Below are 26,383 nucleotides of genomic sequence, written 5' to 3' on the forward strand. Positions count from 1 at the left end.
CATTTAATTTCAAGTGATGTTTACTTTTAAAATTTGCGATGTGTCTTAATTAGTAACTATAAGAGTTTTGTAAATCGTAAACTTTGCAAACTTTACAAAGTACTGCTTCATATTAGGAAATTTTCAACTACTTGGAATTAAATATTAATTAACAGTTCGTATGGATATTGCTTTGAATGGTTTTACGTTTTCGTTATGTGGTCATGCAATATATAGGAATTTGATGGTGATTTTTACGCCTCTAAACTACTGATTGAATACGTTATATACACTTCGCTAGGCATCAAAAATTAATAATAAAAATATTTCTACAGTGATTACACAAGAAGTTGGAGAAATCAATGATGAAGAGATGGATGTGCCTATAAACCAAATTAAATTGCGCTTTAATATGATAGCTACTATTCCAATAACGATAAACCAAAGCAAAGACTTGGGAAGCTGCTCTACCTCGTCGATGCCAATTACCATACCATATTTGTTAAGGATTGTGTTCAAGATATTCAAACTTTGTTTATTTTACTTTATTAACTGCTTTAGCCTTTTTTCTATTCTTATATATATATAAGAATATATATATAAGAATTTTTCTATTCTTATATATATTATATTCTTTTTTCTTAAGTCTCTTTTAATGAGTTTATCGAGGGTCAGCGGTGTATTTACTTAATTGATTAATCGTATTTTCTACTAAAAATTGATAAAGAGCAGGACCTATAAAATACTTTTAAGCAATATTTTCAAAATGAGTTATACTCTGAAGGATATAGGTATGCGACACATTTTTTTATAAGAATTAGACAAAAATATGGCAAAAAATAACAAACAAATAAGTATAGCAAAGCTAAATTAATTTTATCTTGTTTAAAGGACCGCAGAAATTTAGTTTATAATACTGAACTATTTAATGATATATAACTATAACAAATAAATTAACACAATTTGTAAATTATCTTACAAACTAATAATACTTATTTACAGGAGCGTCGAGAGCCTTGACGTCATCAGGGACAGCAACCTTGATTGGTGCCTCTTTCTTTCTGAAAATTTTTTAAAGGAAATTTAAAAAAATGTTTTGACGCACCTTGAACATCTGCCGCATGGGACAAGCTGTCCCTTTCGCCCCCACCCCCGTTCGGAGCTCCAACTTATTTAGGAAATAAGAATGTTAGGTTTTTCAAAAAACACTACATCTTTATATTTATTTTAAAAAATTGAGGCGACCATTATCAACTCATTCTTGAATCAACAACAACAAAATAAAATTAAAAAAATTCTGTCAAAATATCTTTTTCTTGTGTTTCATTCAATTATGAATAAAAATAATAAATACATTTTTTAATCATCTTCCATCATTGTTATTGAGAATTCTAAAAAAAAAATTAATTTTGAAATAGTTTTAATGTCTGTGGCTACATTTTAGCTTCGCGCCATTATAGAAAACAAATTCTAAAACCGCAACTAAAATATCCTAAAACAGATCTTTTTAGAATTTAAAATTTTAATATTTTAACTTTTTTACTTTTAAACATAAATGGGTATATATGCTCTATTAATGTATTTTACCATTAATATATAATATATATAATTAAAAAAAAAAACAACCTACAAAACTGAAACCAAATTTAAGACAAAGAAAAATTGTTCTATAGAGAAAAATAAAATTTAAATAAGTTGGTGATTAAAAAAATGTTGAAACTGAAAAAAAAAAAAAAACAAATAGATAAACACTAAGGAAACCCAATTACAACTTTTCCACATGATTTTTTCTCCATCAAATATTTATAGCTCTCAATACCATCATCAATGTTAAATACACGATCAACCAGAGGTAGTATTTTTCCTTCTTCAACTAACAGCCGAACATTATCTAAAATTAACCCACTGGGGTTTACAAATCCCCAATAATACAATCCTTTTCCATCATTTATTTGACATGCTAATGTACTGAAATAGTTTTTAGCAGCTTTTAGTAAACCAAAGGGCAATCCCAATTGATCTACATCACCTAAAATAGTTGGACTAAGCGAGATATAAAATGAGCTCTGATCTTTTTTTAGAAGAGTCATAAACTGCTCCTTAAATGTTTCTTTTAATGTATCAAGAATGACATCATATGGACCAGATGCTGAAAGATCTTTAAAATAAGATTCTGACTCATAATTTAAAACATTTTTAATTCCAAGTTTGTGTAATACATTTATATTTTGTTCACTACAAGATGTCACTACATCATGACCATATGCCATGCATAACTGTGTAGCAAATGAACCTAAGCCTCCTGATCCACCTGGAATAAATATTCTTTTTTTTCTCTTAAAAGTATTATTAGAAACAGCACCTGAATTTATAAGTGCATTCCAGGCTGTACAAGAAACATATGCAAGAGAAGCTGCTTCAATATGAGACAAATTCTTTGGTTTTAGACTTATTTCATTTTTATTTACAATAACATATTCTGCATGAGTTCCTTGGCCCACCACCCATCGAGTACAATACACATGACTACCAACAGCAAGACGATGAAACTGCTTTCCAACAGCAACAATTTCACCAGAACAATCACGGCCAAGTATAAGAGGAAACTCAGGAATATTTTCTGTCTTACGCAAAAAATTTATTGCTGTACTGCCATATCCTTTGCTCATTTCGATATCAATTGGATTAACAGAAGCAGCATGAACCTTAACAAGAATTTCATTTGGTTTAAGGTTGGTTTTAGTAGATGCAATTTTGCTAATATTTAGACCAGATAGGGAAGGTGCATAACTTTCTAATTGAATACATTTCATTTGAGACGGAATATGAATAAATTTACAAAAGACTTTAATTGGTGTTTGAAAGACTTTTCTACTGTGTAAAATCATGTTGGAAAACAATATTTTAACTCTGTATGTATCTATGTATAGAAATTAGTAAAAACACTTATCTAATTTTTTCTTTGACAAGCTGCTTGTCTTTCTGAACCAACAGAAGGAAAAAATTAGATTAGTGTTTTTACAACTTTATTATTGCTCTGTTCTTTAAAAACTCTATTTGTAGAACACATTGACATAATTTATATATATATATATATATATATATATATATATATATATATATATATATATATATATATATATATATATATATATATATATATATTTAAACCAGGGATGCAGAGTCCAAAAAGACTTATATCTCTATTTTTTCTCGGTCTTTGATTTCCAGAAGCTCTGAACATGTTGGTTGACTTATAATCTGCTATAAAAAAATCAAGAAATTTAATGACTTGAAATTGTTTTTAAACCTGGAGTCCTGGAGTTCCAGAGTCTATGCCGCCATTATACCTAAGGACTCCGGGTTCAAAAAGTGATTGCTCCTCTAACCTAAAAGTCTTAATTTTTTTACCAATAGTAATCTATAAGCGTTTTTTATATTATTAAAGCTCTTGGATACCAAAAACTGGGAAGAAGTAATCTTTTTGTGATATTTAAATCCGGAGTCCTTTTTGGGACTCTGCATTCCTGACTTAAATGATAAAAGATTACATCATGTTTGGTTATATATAATTTTTATTATTTTATTGTGCTATTGGGGCTAGAATAGTATAGTTTATTATCAAACTTTTGATAATGGCTTGATGAGAGATACTAATTAGCTGAAATATCTTAATATAATAATAACAATAATATATAAATGAACATGATGTAATTTTTTATCATTTAAATATAAACAATATATTATTAATAATGTTACTCAAACAACATGTGTATATTATTATAATGTGTATGTGTATATTATTATAATGTATATATATAGGTTGGCCATTGTCCTAGTTTTTACTCTGGAGAGTGCAGCGCCAAACTAATTAGAATATATATATATATATATATATATATATATATATATATATATATATATATATATATATATATATATATATATATATATATATATATATATATATATATATATATATATACATACTATGTGTACATAAAAACCATAAAGAAATGTGTTAATGTATGAAAGAAAATTAAACTGAATTTCATATGCAATAAAAAATAAACTCCATAAATACAATAAACAATAATATTGTAAAATACTTTACAATAGACTATATAAATAAGATAATAAATATTGGATCCACACAATGTTTAATATTGTTATTTTAAATTTATTAAAGTAATAATGACAAGTGAAATATGACCTATCGTATTTGACCAATATATAAATACAAATTATTTTTTTTAAATGTGAAATTTAATGTAAATTTAACCATTTTATAGTTCATTGTTTTGTTTATGCAACAATATAATGTCTTGTTGTATATTTTGCATAAATAATCACAAGTTATACAAAAATAATAATAGATTTTTAGTAACCAAATAATTTTAAAATATAAGTAAAACAATATTAATAGTCGATTATTACTATTTTTGTGTAACTTGCGATTATTTAATAAATATTGTTGCATAAATAAATATTGTTGCATAAATAATTTATGCAGTAATATACAATAAGTCATTATTTTATTGCATAAACAAAACCATGAACTATAAATTGATTAAACTCACATTGAATTTTACAGTTAAAAAAAGCAAAACCATTTTAAAAATGATTCATCAAAAAGTATTCAATTATTCAGACATTAATATTGAAAAACTGTTTATTTACGTTTGCCACAATTATAATATATACAATAATTATAATATATAATACATGCAGTAAGTCCCATAAGCCGTGGCTTGACTACCTTACGATATATTATATAATATATCATTGAGACTATCCCACACACTCAATAAGGGGGGAGGGGGCGAATTTAGGGGCCCATTTGCAAGTTTAAGAAGCTTTTCTTTTTTTTCAGTAGTTTCTAGTAAAAAAAATTTTAAATTTTGAGGCCCATTTTACAGGGGTTTTTTAAAGGGAGGTTTAAAGGGAGGGGGAGGGGCTCTAACCGACTAGCCACTATAGGAGACTGATCGTTTTTTTTTTCGAACTAAACAATCATAAACAACCCCCATTTTTCGACTCGGCATTTTCTTGGATGAGGAATGTAGTGAATGATTTCTCCCGTAGGTTTTTTTTGGTACTATTCAATCTTTATGCAAAATTCCAGTACCATTGTTGATTCTAGCATAACGTTATATATTTCTACATATTTAATCACCGTTCGATAACGCTATTCAATGCTTTTATATTCCTTCCGTGTAGGCTTTAACTTTAGTTTTGTTAACAAGTTCGTATATATAAATGAACTTCCTGCACCCGTCTTCAACATTATTCTTGCTTTTCACCTTTTACTTTTGCAATCACTGTCGGGTGAAAAGTTGTACTCGCGTTAAGCCTCTTTTTCATGGTTTTTTTTTTGTTATCAACTTTACCATCCATTGTTGCATTATCATGACATTATTGACAGATTGATGTGTGATGTTTTTTATTACATTTCCTGCATCCTCTCGATTGAAAAAATGCTGCAGAGTGTCCATAACCAATACAACTGAAACAAAATCTTTTAATTGTTAAAATGTCCTTGCGTCTTGCAACATTCATCTCTTTTGTTCAATCTTTGCTTTATGATTTTGTAACCCACAGTAAATACATTCATGTTTGCTATATTTTTTCATCATAGCTTTATCTTTATTACCGCCAATCTATAGCTTGTATGCAGTGCTTCGATGTTCATAAGACCGAGGCTGTACGTTTGCGTTAATTCTCTCGCATTTCATTCGTTCATCGTTTGTGTTGAATGCTGAGCTCAATAGATTTCTTTCAATGTATTTTTGCAGTTTTATGACAAGTTGCTCCAGTTTCCATTCTTACTATCTGTGATCGTTTTGCGTAAGTATTTTACGAACTGGTCCAAGTTTATCCATTAATGAATACACAAAAGTTTGAGCAATTTCTAGTTTGTGCATTGTTGTCAATGTTCGTTCTGTTCTTGCAAGTTTGTTGTAAAATTCGTGAAATTCTTTGATTTTGTGCATGTTGTTTATAGCCGTTATTCATCCAAGATCTTTAACTAACGCTTTGTGAACCCAAATATCTTTTCCAAAAGTGTCTTGTAAAATGCGTTTTGCTTTTTCGTACCCATTCAATGAATGTGATAATCCAAGTATGTCATCTATGGGTTTTCCTTTAAAGAGTTCCAATAAGTAGTTGAACTTGCTGATGTTTGATATGTTTGAGTAATTAAGTTCCACCGTGAATTGATTCCGAAATTGTAACCAGTCTTTAGTGTCGCCATTAAATTTTGTAATCGTATATTTTTGAAGCTTGACAGATTGCTGCACAGTTTCGTTTTCATTTCCAAGAGTTTTCCGCAATGTAGCTTGTCCCGTTATTTGTTTTTCAAACTCCAATTTATGACAGCTTATTTTGTATTTATAGTGTCCAATTTATCCAACATTTTGCTTTTAATCTCAATTGCCGTTTCAACTTCTTTTACTGGTTTTGAGAGTTCTCTACCAAATCAATATTTTCGCCGTTGTCGGACATTTTCCTGGTCAGCTCAACTTTCGCCATTTTTAAATATTGCTAATAAGTTCTTTAACTTTTCAATTGTCATGATTATTGTAAATTTATCTTTATTCATCACTTTCCGTTCTATGCATTTAATGTTTATTTTTATCATATTGATCTCTCTCGTAAGTTTTCTCTGGTTCCAGTTTTGCTTATTCGTAGGTTCTTTTTATGTTCTGGCTTGGGCTGCCACCTTTTAGTGTAAGGAATTATTATAAATTTCCCTAAGACAATAGTAATTTACTCGTTTGTTTATTTATTTATTGCTATTAGTATTGTGATTTTTCCTTTTTTGGCTTTTTTTCATATAGAGGCCACATACCAAGGCACGCAAAGAGGAGTTCAGCTCACTAAAAAGCATCATAACCCGCTTCGACGGACCAAGAATAAGAGAGTTTAAGAAGAACGAAGAATATTAGAATAAAAAACAGAAGAAGTCGAAATAGAGATGAAGATAGCGGACTGATGTTGCACCGGATGTTAGAATGTGCAGTTATACATTTAACCCATTACAACTAATTAATGCATTAGATTATACATTAATTGGTTATAACTAATTATTGTATTTGTTATTTTGTATTTGGATTGAAAAAAGAAAACATTTTATAAAGCTTTTACAAATATAAAGAAAATATATTCAAAAAAATAGATTTAAAAAAAGATTAGTGAATGGTGTTGCTGTGATCAGTGATTTTGTACTTTTTTAAATTGTTGGTAAAAATAAATATTGGCTTGGACTTCAGAGCATTTGATATAATATAGGCTTTAGCTTGTAACAAAAGTTATGATATAAAACTTACAAAAAGTTATGATATAAGTAGAAAAAGATTTAAGTAATGATTATAAAAGCCAGCCATCGGTATCAGATGCAAAATGTTTTACTAGAAATAAGACCATAAGAGATACAGTATACGTACAGAAAGGCCACAAATGATGATGCTCGAATCTACAAATAAAATAAATCACTATGGAGGTAAGTGTCATCTTACATCAAAAGATGCGTTTTAAAGATTAAAAAGATAAAGTAAAAAAAAAGGATGAAGTCAAAGAAGCAGCAAGACAAATAAAAAAAAAATTGTTACAAAAATAAAATCTTTAAATGACCTAAAGGTAAAATAGTTCAGAGATTCCATGTTGCAACAAAATAAATTTGATACCAGACAAAAAATACAGTGTAACAATATTTGTGCCCCAAAAACAAATAGAACAATCAGAGTAGCAAATAAAACAGCTACAAATTGTTTTTATAACCTATTATCTTTTATTTAATATTGTCTATTGTCTCTCCCTAATTGGAATCATCTTTAAAAATTACAAACAGGGCAAAATATTGGAGCTTTCTTGTTCCCTGATTTTATTCCCATTATATTGCAATTTTTTGCAAAGCGTTCTTATTTGACATAGCTATAAACAAATGCTTGGAGTTTGTTCCATGTTTTTTATTGGAAGTTAGCTCAAATCACATTAAAAGAAAATCATAAAAAATTTTGCATCCACCCGTAGCATCTCTAACAATTTTTTGATTTGTGATAAACAAAAGGTGATCACAACTTATGGGGCTGTATTCAGTAATATCAATATGTACAAATATAAAAACATACTAACTATTTTTTTCAAAAATTTATTTTTTATAAACAGATAAAATGGTGCTACAGGTAGAATTATTGTAGCTCTTCCTGATATAGTTGATTTTCTAAACTCTCAATTTAAATGTATGTTTACATTTAAATGTATGCAGTTCCTCTAACAAAAATCTTTTTGAACCTTTTAATTCTGGATTAGTACCCTCTCTGTGAAAATTAATAAATATTAGTCCGGTCTATAAAAAAAGAGATAAATTACTTGCTGAAAACTGTTGACATATTTCACTAACTCTGTTACCAACAAAATTTTTGAAAAACTTGTAAAAAACAAAATTTTATAGCACATTAAAGATAATGACATATATATGTAAATCAACATAGCTTTCTTCTTCATAAATCATGCGTAATCAATCTAATAGACTTTTGATATTATACTTCGTCTTTCATAGCATTTTACCAGTTTATTGATGTAATCTATCTTGATTTCGCCAGAGTTTCTGATTATGTACCTCATAACAGACTTATGTTAAAATTAAGATCTTTCGGAATAAATAGCAAACTCCTACAATTAGTTAATCCTTTTTAGTAGAGCAATGCGTGACACTTAACAATACCAGCACTGTGTGGGTTGATGTTCTCAGTGGTGTTCCTTAAGGTTCTGTTCTAGGCCCGCTTCTCTTTGTTTTCTGCCCAAATGATCTTGCAAAACTTACCGAAACTTTTGAGATATTTGCCAACGATACTAAACCTTTTTCTAAAACATTATCGCAGCCAAATCTTGTTTATCTGCAGGATTGTTTACGCTTAGTATACGAGTGGTCAAACACTTGGTTACTTTCTGTAAACTAACCAAGGAATAAACCAATGCCTTAAAAGCTTTAATAAAGAGCGTGATTTCAGAGTCATTTTTACATCTAATCACAAGTGGAGCACACATATTCAAACAGTTGTCTATAAATCCTTACAAATTTGTGTATACATCATACATGTATACAAGAATTAGTAAGGAATGTATACATTATTTTTAAAGTTGCGGCTACATAAATAAGATAAATAGAAAAACAATCAAATTTTATTTCTAACGTTAGCTTTGTACTTTTCTTACATTAAGTTCAAATTGTAGTGCAATTATAAAACATTATTTCAGATGATATTTGATTGGTTTTGTCAAATAGAAACTACTGTTTATTTTTGATATTATTTTATTTTAATGAAAATTTAAATAAAAAAAAACAGTTTTCTTGATTTTTGGGATCAGGTGCGGCTATAAACAGTTGATTTGGAGACATTATAACAAAATTAACGATTATTACGGTATTAAATAGATTATAACAATACATTTAAACGTTTGATAGATTACAACGATACACTTAAACGAACATTGAAAAAGTTTGCCAAAAATCCTGGTATCATATCCCTAAAATCAGAAAAAACTCTTGAGAGTCAAAAAAGAAATGATTGAATAACTCAAACTTCAAATATTTTAAATTGCAAAACGAAGAGTTTATAAGAAAACTATTACTAAGAGATAAAAAAAGTTCATTTGTAACCACTAAACCATTTCAAGAATTATCGAGGAATATGAAAATTATTTTGCTATAAACGAAAGAAAATATAACAAACAACAACTAGTAAGTCGTCCAGTGTTTATAAAAAAAAATTAAAAACTTTATTTATTACAAAAAACTTTTATAATAAAAAAAGAATTCTCAAGATAGGTCTGCATTAAAATTGTACTTAAAACAAATTTTGTTGACATTAATATAATTGGCGTTGACTTGGCAAAATGAGATATAAAGAATGCTTAGTTTTCAAAACTCTCTTCTAAAAACTAAAGATACTAGTTGTGATTACTTAGAGGCCTCATTCGGTAAACGTGAATTCCGTTAGTCCAAAAACCAACACAAAGCCACCAACCTGCGTTTACCTTTATTTCAAGAAACATGGTCTCGTTAGCATCTGTTGATGTCAACAATGTACAGTTGACTATATCTATTAAACAGACTACATTATATCAATTAAGCACTAAAAACTTAATGCTTAGTTAGTAAACTTAAGTAGTTACCTATCTTTGTCTCTTGGAATACGAAAAAATAACAAATTTTTATCGGCTACCCCACTTGAATTTGTGCAGTTAACCGCTGCACAATACAAAGGCATTTCTTTATAATGAAAATTTATTTATTGAAGAAAAAACGCAATATAATACAAAAAACACTTTACAGTTTTATCCAAATTTATTACGAGGGTTCATTTTTGTACTACCAGGACATCCCATAATGCCTTGCGCTATGATTACATTTTAAACAATCTAAATAAAAATATATAGTCGACAGCGCTTGGTCACAATGTTCTTATAAGGTTTAAAGGAAAGTGTTTTATCAAACCTAACAAATAATTTTTGAGAAAGTATATACACACCTTCCCCTCTTTTAAAATTGCAAAAAACAGATTAGGAATGCATAGAAAAGTTTAACATTATTAGCCTTTTTCAAACCGCGTTAGATCTGGTAACTAATATTAACTTGATGGGACATTTTTTTAAAGCGCAATATTTGTTTATGTATCGAACTCGTTGTTTTTTTTTAGTCTTCTTATTTTCTAAATTATGAAGTGGTATTGCAGCTCGTATTTGTGTTTCAACAACTTTAGATCTAAAAATAATGAGGGAAATCACATAAAAGCTTATCGATTGCCGAGATGTGAAAATACTCAGAAACTCTACTTGAAGCTTTTTAAAACTTCTGGAATGAATTGACAAAAAGGACATATATTAGGTACGTGGACTGAAATTTTTAAATTGAGGATATACTAGAATGTTATATATTATTAGAAAGCCCTTCAATACAGTATTTTAAAGATGAAAAAATTATCAAAAACAAACAATTCAAAAAAAAGTTATGACGTTTTTAGTAGCAAATTTTAGATATATGGATTTATCTAATTAACTGGTTCTAAAATTATTATTTTTTTCACTGAAACTGTTATTACTTTGTCAAATCTTATCCAAATGCCTATAACTTGGTATCAAAAAATAGATGTAAGAGTAGGCTACAAGTTTATATTAGTCTATAGATATCAGGGTGTCTAGAGGGCCAGAGGGGGTATGACACTATCATAACCCTTAAAAAATACAAGTTTTTCATCTGAAAGATTGTTTTTTCTGATAAAATTTTTGATCTTTATACACAAAAAGTCGTTCTAATTTGCTTCCATTCCATTTTCAAATATTAGTGGTCTATCTTATATTAAAGGGTGGATGTTTTCGTTACGTTTTAACACCTTCATAGTGAAATGTTATATTCTTATAAATATTTTAATCCTAAAAACACTGATTATATTTTGTGTTCAAAAGTATAAATTATACTTTCTTACTCTACAGCATTTAAAAGTGGTGTATATCTTGGCATTAGGGGCGGGATGTGTCCCACGCCTAACTCCTCCCTCCCCCAGTCTTCTTCAGTCTTCCGACCTAAAAAAAAAATTTTTTTAAAGAGATTAGAAAAAAGGTTTTCAATTTTTGAAAAAAAGTTTTAAATTTAAATTGATTTTATTGAAAATAAGAAATTAGTATACAAGTTTATTTTACTACATTAGTTAGGAAAAGGGCGTGTGACACAACTAATGCCCTTCCCCCCTCTCCCCTCCTCCTTCATATTCAAACTTGAAAAAAATGTCAACAGAAATTTAAAAACGTTTTTAAATTGCGTTTATTTAAAATAGAGACATAACTTTACAAATTTTACCACATTACAAGATGTGGGTTGGAGTATCCACCCTAAAAAAAAGACTTTTCATATTTATCAACTCAATAAAATATTACACATAAATTTAACACTGTATTTAATATGTGCTATGAAATCCTCAAAAAGTCCTGATTGTATCTAAAAGTCTATAACTATTTATAGGTACAACTTGACTACTTTTTATACTACAACTTTTAATCACATTGAAAACATACAAAATATTTCATTAGAACTATTACACTTGTCAATGCTTCGTTTTTAAATTATTTTGGGTAAGAAAATTTTAAATAAATAATTCAAATGTTTGAAAAAAATTGAGACAAAATGGAAAAAAAACTTGATGATATTACATATATATTTTTAATAAAAAAAAAAGAATGGTGGAGCCTAATGATTGTGTATGCCACCATTCACCACAAAGCTGCCATTATGCTGTCTTCGCCTGAGAACTTCTTCACAACAGTTTTCTTCTTCTGCTGTAGCTCCTAGCACCCCTGTTAGGAGGATGATAGGTCCAGCTAAATGACTCCCCATCATTCCCTCCTAACTAGAACCATCATAAAAATGAGCGACTGCTAGTCGGCCCAGGGTGCTGACACATATATCTCCGATAGACATCATATGTAAGATCTAATGACAATGAATCGTAAATAGATTAGTACTGACTGGCATTATGTTAAATTTAACATTAACCAACTATTTGTGAAAACTATTGGCTGAACAAATAAAATGAAAGACTAATAAATCAATTATAACTTTAAAAATGTAAAAATTTAAATACTGCTCTTGATTTTACTTCTATTGCACTTTGATAGATAACATAATAAAAATGTATTAAATAGTGTATATAAATAGAAATATTATGAATTTACTAGCAGAAGGTTGTGCTGATTGTGGAGAAGGTTGTGAAACTAAATAAAAAAATAAGTTGAAATAAAATAAAATTTTATTTGCAATTGATAAGAAAGGGATACACATATTAGAAATAATTGTTTTACGTATACATCATGCATAAACAGATTAGAAAATAGTTTTTTTAAACTTACCAATTGTAGCAGCTGAAGATGTAACTCAAGGTTAACCAAGTTGTAATAAAAAATAAATTTGCAATTGTCGAGAAATGCATACATATTAAAAAGTAACAAATGTTAAAAGTAAGTAACAAAAGTAACCATTGTTAAATCAGTTTTGTGTAAGATACAACTTTATTAACAAAATGAAAATAACAATAAGCTAACATTAGGAATGTATATACTTTGGTTTATATTGGTATAATGGTATTTATTATACTAATGGTGCATTCATTGTTTATATATAAATTATGTTAATTTGGTAGTAGTTAGATATAAACGATGTTATTTATACTTATGAAATCTTAAAAATAAGCATAATATTTGGTAGGGTCTAAACAATAAGTAAACATAATGCATGCTAGTATAGTGTATAATGATTTAAATATATAATATATAATAGTCCAGTTAAAGAAGTATACAATCGAAGTAAAAAAAGATAATAACAATAATTTCTTTTATTATAGTTGAAAAACACTAACAAATTTTTTTTAGGAATGAACCAATGAAGAATCTGATTTGTATACTTATTTATACATGGTGTGTTAATAAAATTGTCAACTGATACTATCACTTAACAATCCATTCAAAAACAAGAGTCTTAATCTGAAAGATTATTCTTTTTTATATGTAACATAAAAAACAATAAGTTTTTACATTTATCATTATATTTTGTTTCAAACATAAGTTAACTATAATATTATTATGAAATAAAAGAAATTACTCTCTGTTAGAGAATCAAAAACAATTTTATCTATAATTTATATTTTAATTTTAATCTAATAGTAAAAATTAACATAATACAAAATTGCAATAATTTTTTCAGAGTTGGCCCCCCCTTATCCGCCCCCGTATTTCGCTTACCGAAAAAAACAACAACAACAAAAAAACGAAAATAGGTACCAAAAGTTCTATACTAATTAATCTATTTGCTGGTATTTATTTTTCGTTGAAAATTGGCATGTGAATAGGAAATGCATGTAGAAAATTGTTTTAATATAAAAAAAGGGGAATCGACATTTCTACTACAATTTCATGTGTGAACATCAACTAAATTTTCATGCAAAATTTTCGAAAAAATAATCCATAAAAAAGTATGCTAAACATACATTACAAAGTCATTAAAAAATCAAGATGAAAAAAAAGCTAAATTAACGCAACTTCGACAACAAATAAAGCAAAGAAGTTGTTAGTATTTAAAAATGCTGCAAGAAGATATAAAATGCGTTATCAATAGTCCGAAATATAAACAGTTTTAAAAATAGACGAACCATGGTAGTTCGTACTAAACAAACAATTAAAAAAACTAGAGAATGTTCAAAAACTGAATTGAAAAAACAACTTGAAAAATCCTTAAAAACAATTGAATTATTCCAAACTGTTATCAAAGAAAAAAGCAATTTCATAAACCAAATTTGAAAATAAAATACTTGAGCAAAGTGTAAAAATTCAAGAGTCAAAGTTAAAGTTGTGCATCTCTCTGGTAGCATAGTTAAACGCAGAGCAAAACAATTCACCTATGAAAATATTAAATCTAATAAACAAACATTTCAATATTTATGTGGGGTATCAAAGGAAAATTTTGATATGCTTTTTGAATGTGTTCAACCTTATTTACATCTTATACCATACCCAGATTGTCCAAATACAGGTGAAAAAACTTTTAATAATGAAATACAGTTCTTTAGTGTTCTGACTGTGTGTCGTCAGAACTATGCCAAAATCGACCAAAACAAAAAGGAGGGCATCAATTTCCAGAATGTGAAATACAAAAAAACTTTAATATTGCTTTCACCCGTATTCATGTTGAACGTTATATTGGGAGAGTACGTAATTGGAAAATCTTAAACAATGTCTGGCCTTTAAATCAAATGGATTTACTAGGATCAACTTGGCAAACGTTGTGCCATATTACAAATATAACATTAACTCCTATAGGACCAAAGAATAAATTATATAATTGATAAAAAATATTTAAAAAAAAAGAAATATAGTTATAAGTAAAAATATATTATGTTTGAATTGTAAAGTCAATATCCTCTTCAAAGTTTAATAAAACAATTGATTTTGTGTATTTCTTGATAATATTTTGAACCGGTTTCAGGTTTTCAAAGTTTAGTTCTTTGGCGAGCAATTTTTCTCCGAGCAAGCAAAACTCTTTGTTTTCATAATAGTTCTATTCTAAACATTTTGAATCTGATAAAATATTGTCACAAATGTCTAATAATATATTAATTAGTAGATTATTTATTTCAATTAAAAAAATATCTTACTCTCAGACTCTGGATGATAAGATAATAAAATACAAAATTCAGCATCAGCGCAAAGCATTTGCAATTGGCATTGTATATAATAATGTGGAAATTGATCTAGTGATTGAAGGGGTCCATCACAGTTCTCTGCCCTTGTTTTAACCTCTAAAAGGAAGCCACCAGCAGCAAGAGCATTTGGGCTTGCTCCGTAGCATATTTTTGTAGGGTGTGTAAAGAAACCACATGTAATTATTTTTGATTGAGAAACTTTTCAAAATAAGAAATAGCAGTTTTTTCAAACTTAACTCCTCTTTTAATATTTTTAAAGGCTAAAAGTTTTGTCATCTTCCCTTTTACCAGTTTTTACAGTACTCCAGCATTCCATAAATTTATTTTTTTCCTGAAGTCCAAGTAAAAGAGGTAATTGAGTTAATTTAAATCTACGTAACTGATACCACTCTTCAGTATTTTGTGTTACATCTATATAATTGGCTACCTGTGGTTTTGATGAGTTTAAAAGTCTTATGTCTATATAAACTTTTGCTTTTGGGTTAATTAGTAATTGTTTCTTTATACTGTTCTTAATATTTAGTGTATTATTATCTTTTTTAGTATAAGTACACTTTATTACTTCAATAGGTAAAATATCTTGTGTCAAAATTTTCTTCAGAGCTTGCAATATTAATTTGTAAATTTGAAGCAGAATTGTTGAAATTTGTTATTATCGTGTTAATTCTCTGTAACTTTATTGTATCGTCAGATAATATTGTTTTACCGAATAAAATTGCTTTGGTATAACCATGATCAGCAAGGCAAATTGCTTCTTTTTTTTCAAAGATAAAAGTTAAATGCTCTCCTAAAGAAGATTTTCTACCACTATCATATTTAGAAAAAACTGAATAAAATGTTCAGTTACAGGTTTCTCATTTTTGAGATTTTCCTTTAGAACACGAGATGTGTTAGAAACATCACGTTTAAAATATGAAGCGTGAGGGTCAGCAGCAGAACATACAATAGTGCTATTTTTTATTTTTATTTTTGCTGATTTTACTTTAATGTCTTTAAGAGGCACCATAGGAATAGAACCTTTTGCAATTCTTTTGTGCCATTTTTGAAGTGTTTGTGTACAAGTAAGCTCAAGTATTTTTGTAGATGTCTAATGTTGTAAAAACAAAAACATAAAACGTGGCAACATAAATCACTTGAATTAACTGGACAAGGACAATGTGATTTAAATGGCACTCCATTAAACGAATAAAATAACAGCAGGTCTGGCATTTTGTTCGTATGATTTTTTCACCATTGTTTTTACAAAAGTGTAACTCAAATCAGTTTGAAAAACTTTAACTTTTACTATTTTTCTGCTTTGAAGCATACGTGCAGCTTTTTCTTGTTGACCAATTCTTCCCTCGTTTTTATTCAACAAATATTTTTAAAATATCTTTTGGTCTACAAACGGCATTTTAGAGTTTTCTATTTCCCATTTTGCAGAATTTAGTGGTATTATAAAAGTATCTAAACTGCATTCAAATTTGAAATTTCGATCAGCCCTGCTCATAATTTTGTTGAGCAAATTCGGATATCGATCAAACTTTTTAATTCGATTTAGAAGTACATCCTTTGTGCCTGAAGTTGGCAGTTGCAGTTTTTTTAACCACATGGTAGCTTCTTCTAATGTGAACTGATCAATTTTACAAGCTTTTTCCATTATAAAAGAAAGTTATTATCAGTTGTTCGATATATGTTGTTTATATAGTTGTTTGAACATATATTGCATTTTAAGTAAATATTAGTTACAAGGTCTGACGCGGTTTAAAAAAGGCTAATAAATTTAAAAACATTCTTTACAAAACAAAATTTTTAATAATAAACCAATCAAGGACTATATGAGAGGACGCGCAAATTCTATTTTCTGATTTCGCTAGCGAAGGCCATTATTTCTATCAAAGTGGAAGCGTTTTTAACGTTACGGTAATATTTTTTGAAAATCTTTTTCATTATGCCAAACAAATGTGGAAAATTGTGAATTGAAAAGGAAATTGTAATGAACTTATTAAGTGTCGTGTTTTTAAATTACCTAAAGATGATGTTGAGAAACAAAAATGGGTTAATGTGCTTTATCCACGTAAAGATTTTGCTATAGAGCCATCTAAATTTTTTATATATGAAAAACATTGGCCTGAAAATACAGAAATGATTAAGCTTCCTGGTGGCTTTACTCGACCACTATGAGCACCAAGTATTTTTAATGTTCCTTTTTCTTGTCTATCAACACTAAAGTCAGTGCTTCGCCAATCTAAGCTTGAGGATTAGCAACTTAATTATTTTCTTAAAAAAGACAAAATAAATTCTTTTTTTGAATTCTATCCTGACAAAGAATTACACAAAATGTATGAAATATTGTAATATTTCGGCAAAAAGATAAATTCATATGCATTTTTATGTCGAAGGATTTTTAAGAGAGCTTCATGACAATAATTGTTTACAACAAGTTTACATTTTGTTTACCACTAACTTTTTATGCTTCTAAACATGGTATCAGCGTTCCATTAAGCAATATATCAAATCTCAACAATGGCTTAATTTATAATTATAATCTGCATGTTAATGATATTATTGAAAAGGTGACAATTATTCTTTCAACATAAATAATGCTATCAAGCAAAAGAAACTGAATTTTATTACAAGACAATTTAAACTATTGTGTAACAAAAGTTTTTATATAACACCAGCTACGATCAACTTGGTAATTTTTGTGTTAAACTCGATTTACTACAACGTTTCTAGAATTAGTGGAAGTAGAACAACCCAATATAAAAGATCACACATGTGAAGGTACAATTAGTTTTAAAGATGCGACTTCAATTAAAACTTGCATTTATAATGTGAGTCTTTCAGAAACTGAAGAGAGCTCTGTTGCCTTTGTGGCAGGAGAAAAAATGTGAGGGTGAACTAGTTTATGCTGAGGATGAACCTATTCTAACAAATGAAGCTAAAGACTTTATTGAAGAGTTTTCACGAGGATATTTGATAGTTCCTCATGAGTATACTTATCAGCTAGTTAGAATTGGGTTATGCTTTGTGAAAAAAACTTAACTTAGAGCATGTAGAAAAAGACTGATAAACATTTTGTCTATAATGGAGACATATTATGATTTTGGTTTATCATCGAAAAATCTTTATAGGCGTTTAGCTAATGTTCTTTTCCATGGAATTCATAATTTGGAAAAAGACCAAGCAAAAAATGCTTGTTTTTATCAGGTATCAATTAAAAAGGCACGCTTTGCCAAGTAATATTTATTTGTAGATAGACTTTGTTAACATGTTTATTTGCTTACAGAGTAGTCCGGTAGAATTTAGTCTTAACCTAGAAAAAATTAGTATAAAGACATGTTATATATCGTTGGAAAGCTTATTTTTCCTCTTTTAAATGAGTAATTGGTAATTTTTTTTATTTTGGGGAAAAAAAGTTGTGACGTCATAAAGATTAGCAAAAAAGCACCAAAATTGACGTTTTTTTACTAAAAGAATTGATAATTTAAGCAAGTAAATGTAATATATTTTTATATTTATTACTCCTAAGTATTAGTAGTTGGTTTAATGAACTGAAAGCGAAATAATAATAACTAAAAGTACGGTATAAAGGCAGAGGGGGACGCTACTTTAGCCAATTTTTTGAAAATTTGACTTAAAGATGTGTTTACATAACAAATATATTCAAAATATATAAAATACTGTTAAACGTAATTATTCTGTAATGTTACCAAGAGCATGGTAAAAAATATTTACAAAGAAGTTTATCTTTATGCATTAAGTTTATCTTACTTATTCTGATTAAATTAAAATTTATGTAAAAACATCTGAGAAGTGACGGTCATGGGCTGGTTCATTTTCTTCGTCAACTTTTTCAATATTTGTACAGTTAATCCCGTGACAGGTAGCACACGATGAAGTGCAGTGAAGTCCCATCTTTCTGCAGGAACATCGACTCGAACAGGAGTTTTTACACCCACATCGAACAACCTTTAGGATATCCTCTGGACCTGCGTTTTCATCTGTCGCTATTGGTGAGTACATAAAGCCATTTAATTTCCATCCCCAATTAAGTGGATCAAGATCAAGTTCACTTAGACATCTCCAAATACGCACTTGATGATATACTCTCAATCCATGGTAGTAAGCAGCTCTAGGAGATGGTGGAAGAACAGAAGGGTCTATGTGAGCTCGATCTGAGTTTATCATTTCCTCGTACTTTTGCTTTCGTATTTGTTGTAGATTTGATGTTGAGGAATGTAGCAGCTGAAAGAAACGAATTGATGCATTTCCAATCTCATCAGGCGATTTATCATCATGGTAAAAAATATTTGCTGCATTGCACAAGTCTTTGGCTTCAAGCTTTCTAAAAATTGAAGTCTTTCCAAAATTGTGAATTGCTGATGTTGTATCACAACCTGTAAATGCGTGCGCAAAAAGAATATTGTTAATGACATGTTCTGCTGTACTGCCAATAATCTGATCAATGTCATAACATTCACGCTGGCAATCAACTCTTTTTGTCATACTTGTTAAATATATTTTGTGTAAAGATTCAACTGATTTACAGTGGTGTAATAAGAGGCAAAGAATATCGCTGTCATCAGCAAATATTGTAAATAAAATAGATATTTCCAGCAAATTTGCTGGAAATATCTATTTTATTAGCAAATTCCAAGTAAACGAAACAATAAATATTTAATTTTATTTTTACCTATGCATTGTACTTGTCCAAACATGTAAAACATTTTCAGTAATTCCTCTGCCAACAACTCCTCCTTTGCCCTTTAACGATTTCATTAATATCTGTTCTATTGATAAATCAGTCCATATTCCAGACCAACTCTTTGAAGTGCGCCTTACTGTATGTTCTCCATTAAGGAACTGTTTATATACTTCTGGGTGAGTGCATGCTAATTCATCCACTGATTGTAAATATAAACGTAATGATTTTGTATAATTATTGTGCCCTGTTGAGGCAAGTAGTTTTAGCATACATTTTGTTGTAGCAATATATAGGTTCCAGTTACTAGTTCTTTCCGTTCGAATAAACTCTTGTACAATAAATATATAGTGAACATAGTTTAGCCATAATTTTGCAGTTCGTGATTTTGCCATGTATTCTTCTTGTTTTTTTTCAAATAATAGAATTAACTTCTTTTCAAGGTCAGTGTCGCCATTTTTGTTATGCATATTTGAGCTGTACATTAATTTAATTTCAGTTTTTTCTTCATTGCTTAGTTCAACCCAAACTTCCTCCAGCAATATAGATAAGATAGAAGATGCAGCAAACATATGGCCTCGAAGACTTCGAGAAATTGCTTTTCCAGAAAACATGTGGTTGACTGAAGCGGAAGCGTAAACAGTTTCAAGAGCAGTTTTTAATCCACTTCCTTCCATCAATGTTCCAATAGCTCCAAGAAAACTCATTAGCTGATGAAATCCACCAATTCTAATAAAAACTTTCATTTTCTTTGAAGCCACAATTTCATAGGCTTTCACATAAAGCTGTTGATCAAATGTAACACATGGCATTCCAAGTTTTAGCTTTTCTGATTGTATTACAACGAAACTTAACAAAGAATATAAAGCATTAAAATCAGTTGCCGGTAAGTTGATTACTGGAAGCATGGATACTTTAGAAATAGGAAGAACATTATTAACTTGACGACTCATGTAGGCAGCCCAACTTGGGCATTGTAATTCAAAGATATGCGACATGTTCCAAAGTATATCGACAAGGTTTGGCTTTAAAGTAACCTTAAATAAAAGAAAGTTAAAAGTTAATGATTGTCTCATATCATCAAAAATCTCAAAATAAATTGTATCTATAGAAGTTTTTATTATATTTTAAAGCTGTACATGAAATTTAAACACTAATTTTTAAAATTATCACTTAATAAACAAACCTCGTCGTAACTTGATGCAAAACCCAGTTTAGCAAGTAGAACATTTAGCCACTTGGAAGAAAGTACATTATCAACGGTAACGGCTACTCCTAACTACTTTGGCATTATTGATTGTGGCTTCACTGCAGAAAACAATGCTTGTGAAATTGACGTTTGTTTTAATGGCACAGGAATTAGTTCTCTGATAAACACCTTCAGCAATAAGGGTATGCAGGTGTTTTCATTTTTAGTTACATCTTCTATTAAAGGATACGTTTTTACATCATGGTCAAAATTCTTTATACAATCACTCAATAATTTTGCTGCTGCAGTTATAACTCTGATTTTTTCGTCCTCTGCATTGTGTTTTTTTCTGGTGTACCAGTTTTCGCATAATATATGTCTAAATCTGTCCAGTATAATTACATTACTTTTACCTTGTCGCGAGACTAATTGCATAGAATCTCCGTATTTTTCTTTTAATTTATTTTGCGTCATTTTAAGGGAATATATTTCTTCTCCTAATGTTTGCATCATCTCGTAAAACTCAGAGACTGTGTATAGATCAATATCTTCCTCAAGTTTTATGCATGCTGCATTAAAGACAGTAAGCTTTTCTGTTGATGTTGGTCTTCCACAGCTTGATGTAGTAATAGGTTTTTCAAATTTTGCACGACAATAGATGTGATATCGTGCTTCAACAGCTAAAAGATCATTTATATTCAAAAGTCTAGCTTCAACTGTTTTAGATAAAAAATCGTTACGTTCGTTGCATAATTCTAGAGTTCTTACTTCTATGAAATTATTTCTCTCAGGATGGCGACTGTCAAGTGTGCACATATTTCCACAATAAAAACATTGCTCTTTAAAATTAAAAAAATCTGTTCTGATCGAGTTGAACGTTTTCTTTCAATAGGAGTTTCCATCGATGCTTGTGATCGTTTAATTGATTTTGATTGGTTTCTTAATTTAGTTCGACACGATGAGTGAATAAAAACCTTTTCTCCTGTCTCTTGTTTTTTATTCAGTTCATTTACCAATACATTTAAATCCAATTTTAAAGCATATTCATTTAATTTTCCAAGAGCTCCTTGGCTATCAACATTCCTTCCAAATCTTGCCCCCACTTGGCTCAACGAATCTCCTTCTAATTTCATTTTACCACACAATGCACATACAGAGGATTCATTTTTTAAGTCCATAATTTTTCAGTTTCAGAACTAGTTTTATTATCACTTACAAGATCAGATAATTTATATTAAAATCTGAAAATAGCAAATCATTACATAATTATAAACACTAAGATAAGTAATTTATTAAAAAGTTTTTGATAAATATTGCCAAAAAAATTCGATTACATTTCGAATACAAAAAGAATATTACATTCTAATAACTTTAAAATTCGAAATGTAGAACAAGGAATTTTTATTTCCTCTACCCATTTTTACTTACAGAAACAAAGTTTAACAAAAATATTTGACAAAAACAAACAAAAAAATTCCTCTTGCAAAATTCAAAAAAGGTCCTTTGGGGGGCTGTGGCCCCCGCGGCTCCGAAAGCCATGTTTCTAGTAACAAAAAATATATATATATACTCAACACTTTTATATTATTTAAATATAAGTGTTATTATAGTTACAACGCAACTTATTGTACAGCATATTTAAAATTTATCAGCAACGTTTAAAATTTCGTATTTCACTCCTAATCTTTGTGACGTCATAACTTTTCTTTCCCAAAATAAAAAAAAATACCAATTACCCATTTTAAAGAGGAAATAATAAGCTTTCCAACGATATATAACATGTCTTTATAATAATTTTTTCTAGGTTGACCCCTTTTTTGGTGAAATTCTACCGGACTAGAGTTTTATATACTGACTTTATATATATATATATATATATATATATATTATATATATATATATATATATATATATATATATATATATATATATATATATATATATATATATAAGTTTAAAAAATATTTTACATTATAAAATCTTCTAGAGAATAATTGTTTATTTTTTGCAGATGAACTTTCAAAAGTTTTATTATTTTGACTTTTTATTCTTTTTAAAAAGGTTTTCTCTTTGTTATTAATTTTTACTTTGTTATTAAGTTTTTAATAATACTTATATTCACTGTAAAAATATTTTATTAATATTAGTTTTGCAAAACATTTTTTGGTTAAATTTAATTTTGTAAGCGTTTAGTAAGAAGTATTTAATGGCCTTCGCTAGCGAAATCAGAAAATACTTCGGAAAAAGTCAAGTTTGCGAGTCCTGTCATATAGTAGTCCTTGAAACCAATATAAACTTAAAAAAAAAAACTCAAAAGAATACACAAAAACTGAAAGAAAAATTTAAAATTTTTTTAAAACATGCATAACCTTGAAAACATACATAAAAACTAAGATTTTTTTTCCAATAGCAAAAACCAGTCATTACAAATTAGTCAATACAAAGGGACTCCATGGATCTATGTGAGATCTATGACCTTGTTCCCTAAATAAATAAGACTTGTAAGACTATTTTTCTTCCAGTATTTTTGAATAAAAATGAGTCGAATTGTATAAAACAGGGCTTGCGAAATGAATTATGCAGTATGTACTCGGTCACTCATTATAAGAAGTTATCAGTTGATGTTTTATGTGAACAACTCTCTTTATTGTTCCAACAATCAACAAGTGAGCTTTGAGCTTGACCACAATCTTCCTTCGGGTGAATACTGCTATCTAAAAAGAATAGGAGCCTAATAGTCAATCATATGCAAATAGATATGGAACATAATCACATGCAATATAGTAATCATATGCAAATAGTTATAATCATTGGCAAATAGATAAAGGACATAATCACAAGCAAGTAGACATTTTTAGTTCAGAGATGAAGTATTTGATTAAGGTACTGCATTTTTAACAATTGTGGAAGATTGTGCAAGTTTTGGACATGATGTTTAATGTGAGGGTCGAGTAGCAATGTAATTAAAGAAAGAGATAAGAAATTAACCAAAAATTAACAGTTTGCTAAAATGTATGTAATATAATATAATATATATATATATATATATATATATATATATATATATATATATATATATCGAATTAACCATAAAAAAAATAACAAGCTTCAAAACTTTTAAATAAAAAATCTAATAAAAATACTAGGCTTTACATCGAGAAAGAAATTAGCTTTTTAAAAATTTCATTGAAAAGTCAATTTAAGATAAACTATATCTATTGTATTATTTCTATATCTATAGTATTATCTTAAAACTCTTTACTGTACCTTTAACAATGTTTAAAAACCTTTGCTACAATAATAATAAGTTAATGAAATGCTAAAAACAAACTAGAATTGACATGATTTTTTTTGAATAGCGAAAACCAGAGTCATAAAAAAATTAGTCAATACAAAGGGACTTCATGGATCTATGTGAGAACTATGACCTTGTTCCCTAAAAAAGTAAGACTTGTAAGAATATATTTTTTCCAGTATTTTTGAATAAAAGTGAGTCGAACTGTATAAAACAGGGCTTGCGAAATGAATTATGCAGTATGTACTCGGTCACTCACTATAAGAAGTTACCAATGACAACTTCTTATAATGATTGACCGAGTACAAAGTTTAATTTCTAGCTAAAAACTGGAAACAAAAAGAATATTTATTAAGCTGACTCAAGATACAAAATGGCTGTTGAGTTGTAATGATAAATTTTTTTCAATCAAAGAACAAATGTGATAGATTTAAAGTAATCAAGACGTTCACCTATCTATTCTTTTATATTCTTCAAGATGTTCATTTATCTACTATTCTTCTCAGTTTCTCAGTTTAAGTGTCGATGAACCTTTTAGAAAGTGAAATAGAGGTAAAGTGAAATAGAGGTAAAGTGAAATAGAGGTAAAGTGAAATAGAGGTAAAGTGAAATAGAGGTAAAGTGAAATAGAGGTAAAGTGAAATAGAGGTAAAGTGAAATAGAGGTAAAGTGAAGTAGAGATAAAGCTATTTTTGTCTATTTTTATCTCAATTATTACTTTTTATTACTAGTTTTATTACTACTTTTTATTACCAGCTCATTAAAAATTATCTACTTATCTCAAAAAATTTTCTACTTATCTCAAAAAATTATCTACTTATCTCAAAAAATTTTCTACTTACCGCATTCTTAACAAGTTTTATTTTAGCCTAAACAAATTTTATTAAAAAAAAAACACAGAAATAAATGCTTTTGCTCAGAGTAATAGCTTTTTTTTTAAATGTAATAAAAGTTTACTTTTGTAAACATCGTATCTTTTGAGCGCCAATATATACTTTGCTGAAATTTCAAATCTAATTATTAATCAAAACCCTAATTAAGGTAAAGCAGTCTTCTCCATTTGGTCAGTGCTTTTGCAATCAAACCATTTCACGCTCCCTCTCAAACACGTTAGCAAGCACAAAAAAAAGCCCTTGCCAAAAAAAAAGAGAAACTTTTTTTTGTTCATTAAATACTTTTATGAAAAATTATTTAATTATTTGCATAGAATTGAAAAGATAATTAGCAAGAATATTTATTTATAAAATTATAACTATTTAATACTAAATATACTAAACAAAAATGATTTGTTTCCAAAAACACATGAGCTTACAAAAAGCAAAACTTCATTCAGATTATGAATAGTCATAAGACCTCGGCGAGAGTAAATAAGCGCGAGAGCGGAGAAAAGCTCTTCTAAAATGAACATGACGAGCCACAGCATCTTACGAGAACTTTTGGTTTTTGCACAAGCAATCTTTTTATTCATTGAAAATAAATTTGGATTTATACTTGTTACAATCATATTCTTGGAATGTTAATGTTACAAGAATATATACATAACAAGTGTCATTTATTGCGCCTTGAAAAATTATTTAGACGACCATTGTCTTTTGGTTTTATTTGATTAAAAATTTGACAGAGCTATAAAAGTTTTTCCTGCTTACGAAAAATGTTTTTAATTTTATTGTAATAGAATGCAGGTATTTTAAGAATTATTACCAAATTAAAAATTCCAAAATAAAAGTGAAAAATATATCAAAGTAATTAATATATAAAATATATAATTCATTACATAAAATTTAATTATTATCCAATAACTTAGAGTGTAATAAATTTATATTTTGTCAATATAATTTAGAGTGTAACAATTTTATACTTAACAGTTAGTCCAATCTAATCAAAAACATTTGTATTTAAATCGGCGCTCTTTTTTAATTTTTTTTTGCAACAACAATGCCTTTTAAAAAGCATCGCAGTTTATTATGCAAGATTAATTATATAGA

The 26,383-nt window shown here is 28.4% G+C and overlaps 2 protein-coding genes and 1 long non-coding RNA gene across 3 annotated transcripts in view; all 3 read right to left on the reverse strand.

Annotated features, from left to right (window-relative positions):
* Positions 1–1,543: 1,543 nt before the first annotated feature.
* Positions 1,544–2,990, reverse strand: LOC100202827 (reticulon-4-interacting protein 1 homolog, mitochondrial). The gene has a single exon (XM_065801000.1). It carries the CDS (start codon positions 2,865–2,867, stop codon positions 1,731–1,733), a length of 1,137 nt encoding a protein of 378 aa, XP_065657072.1. The 5' UTR covers positions 2,868–2,990; the 3' UTR covers positions 1,544–1,730.
* An 8,787-nt stretch (positions 2,991–11,777) lies between these two features.
* On the reverse strand, positions 11,778–12,974 carry LOC136082839 (uncharacterized). Its single transcript, XR_010639758.1, has 3 exons — positions 12,883–12,974; positions 12,709–12,747; positions 11,778–12,466 (listed from the first exon to the last, which is right to left on the reverse strand). It is a non-coding gene; the product is annotated as an uncharacterized LOC136082839 (long non-coding RNA).
* A 10,459-nt stretch (positions 12,975–23,433) lies between these two features.
* LOC100214713 (latent-transforming growth factor beta-binding protein 1) overlaps positions 23,434–26,383 on the reverse strand; it is a 39,397-nt gene continuing 36,447 nt past the window's right edge. The window contains exon 9 of the mRNA XM_065801001.1: positions 23,434–23,817. Within this exon, the coding sequence (XP_065657073.1) occupies positions 23,705–23,817 (113 nt within the window). The 3' untranslated portion in view covers positions 23,434–23,704. The remainder of the gene's footprint in view (positions 23,818–26,383) is intronic.

This window comes from Hydra vulgaris, chromosome 07 (assembly GCF_038396675.1).
Source record: "Hydra vulgaris chromosome 07, alternate assembly HydraT2T_AEP".
Taxonomy (NCBI): domain Eukaryota; kingdom Metazoa; phylum Cnidaria; class Hydrozoa; order Anthoathecata; family Hydridae; genus Hydra; species Hydra vulgaris.

Coding starts and splice junctions, on each gene's coding strand:
- LOC100202827 (XM_065801000.1), bottom strand. CDS start 2,867: ATGATTTTACACAGTAGAAAAGTCTTTCAAACACCAATTAAAGTCTTT.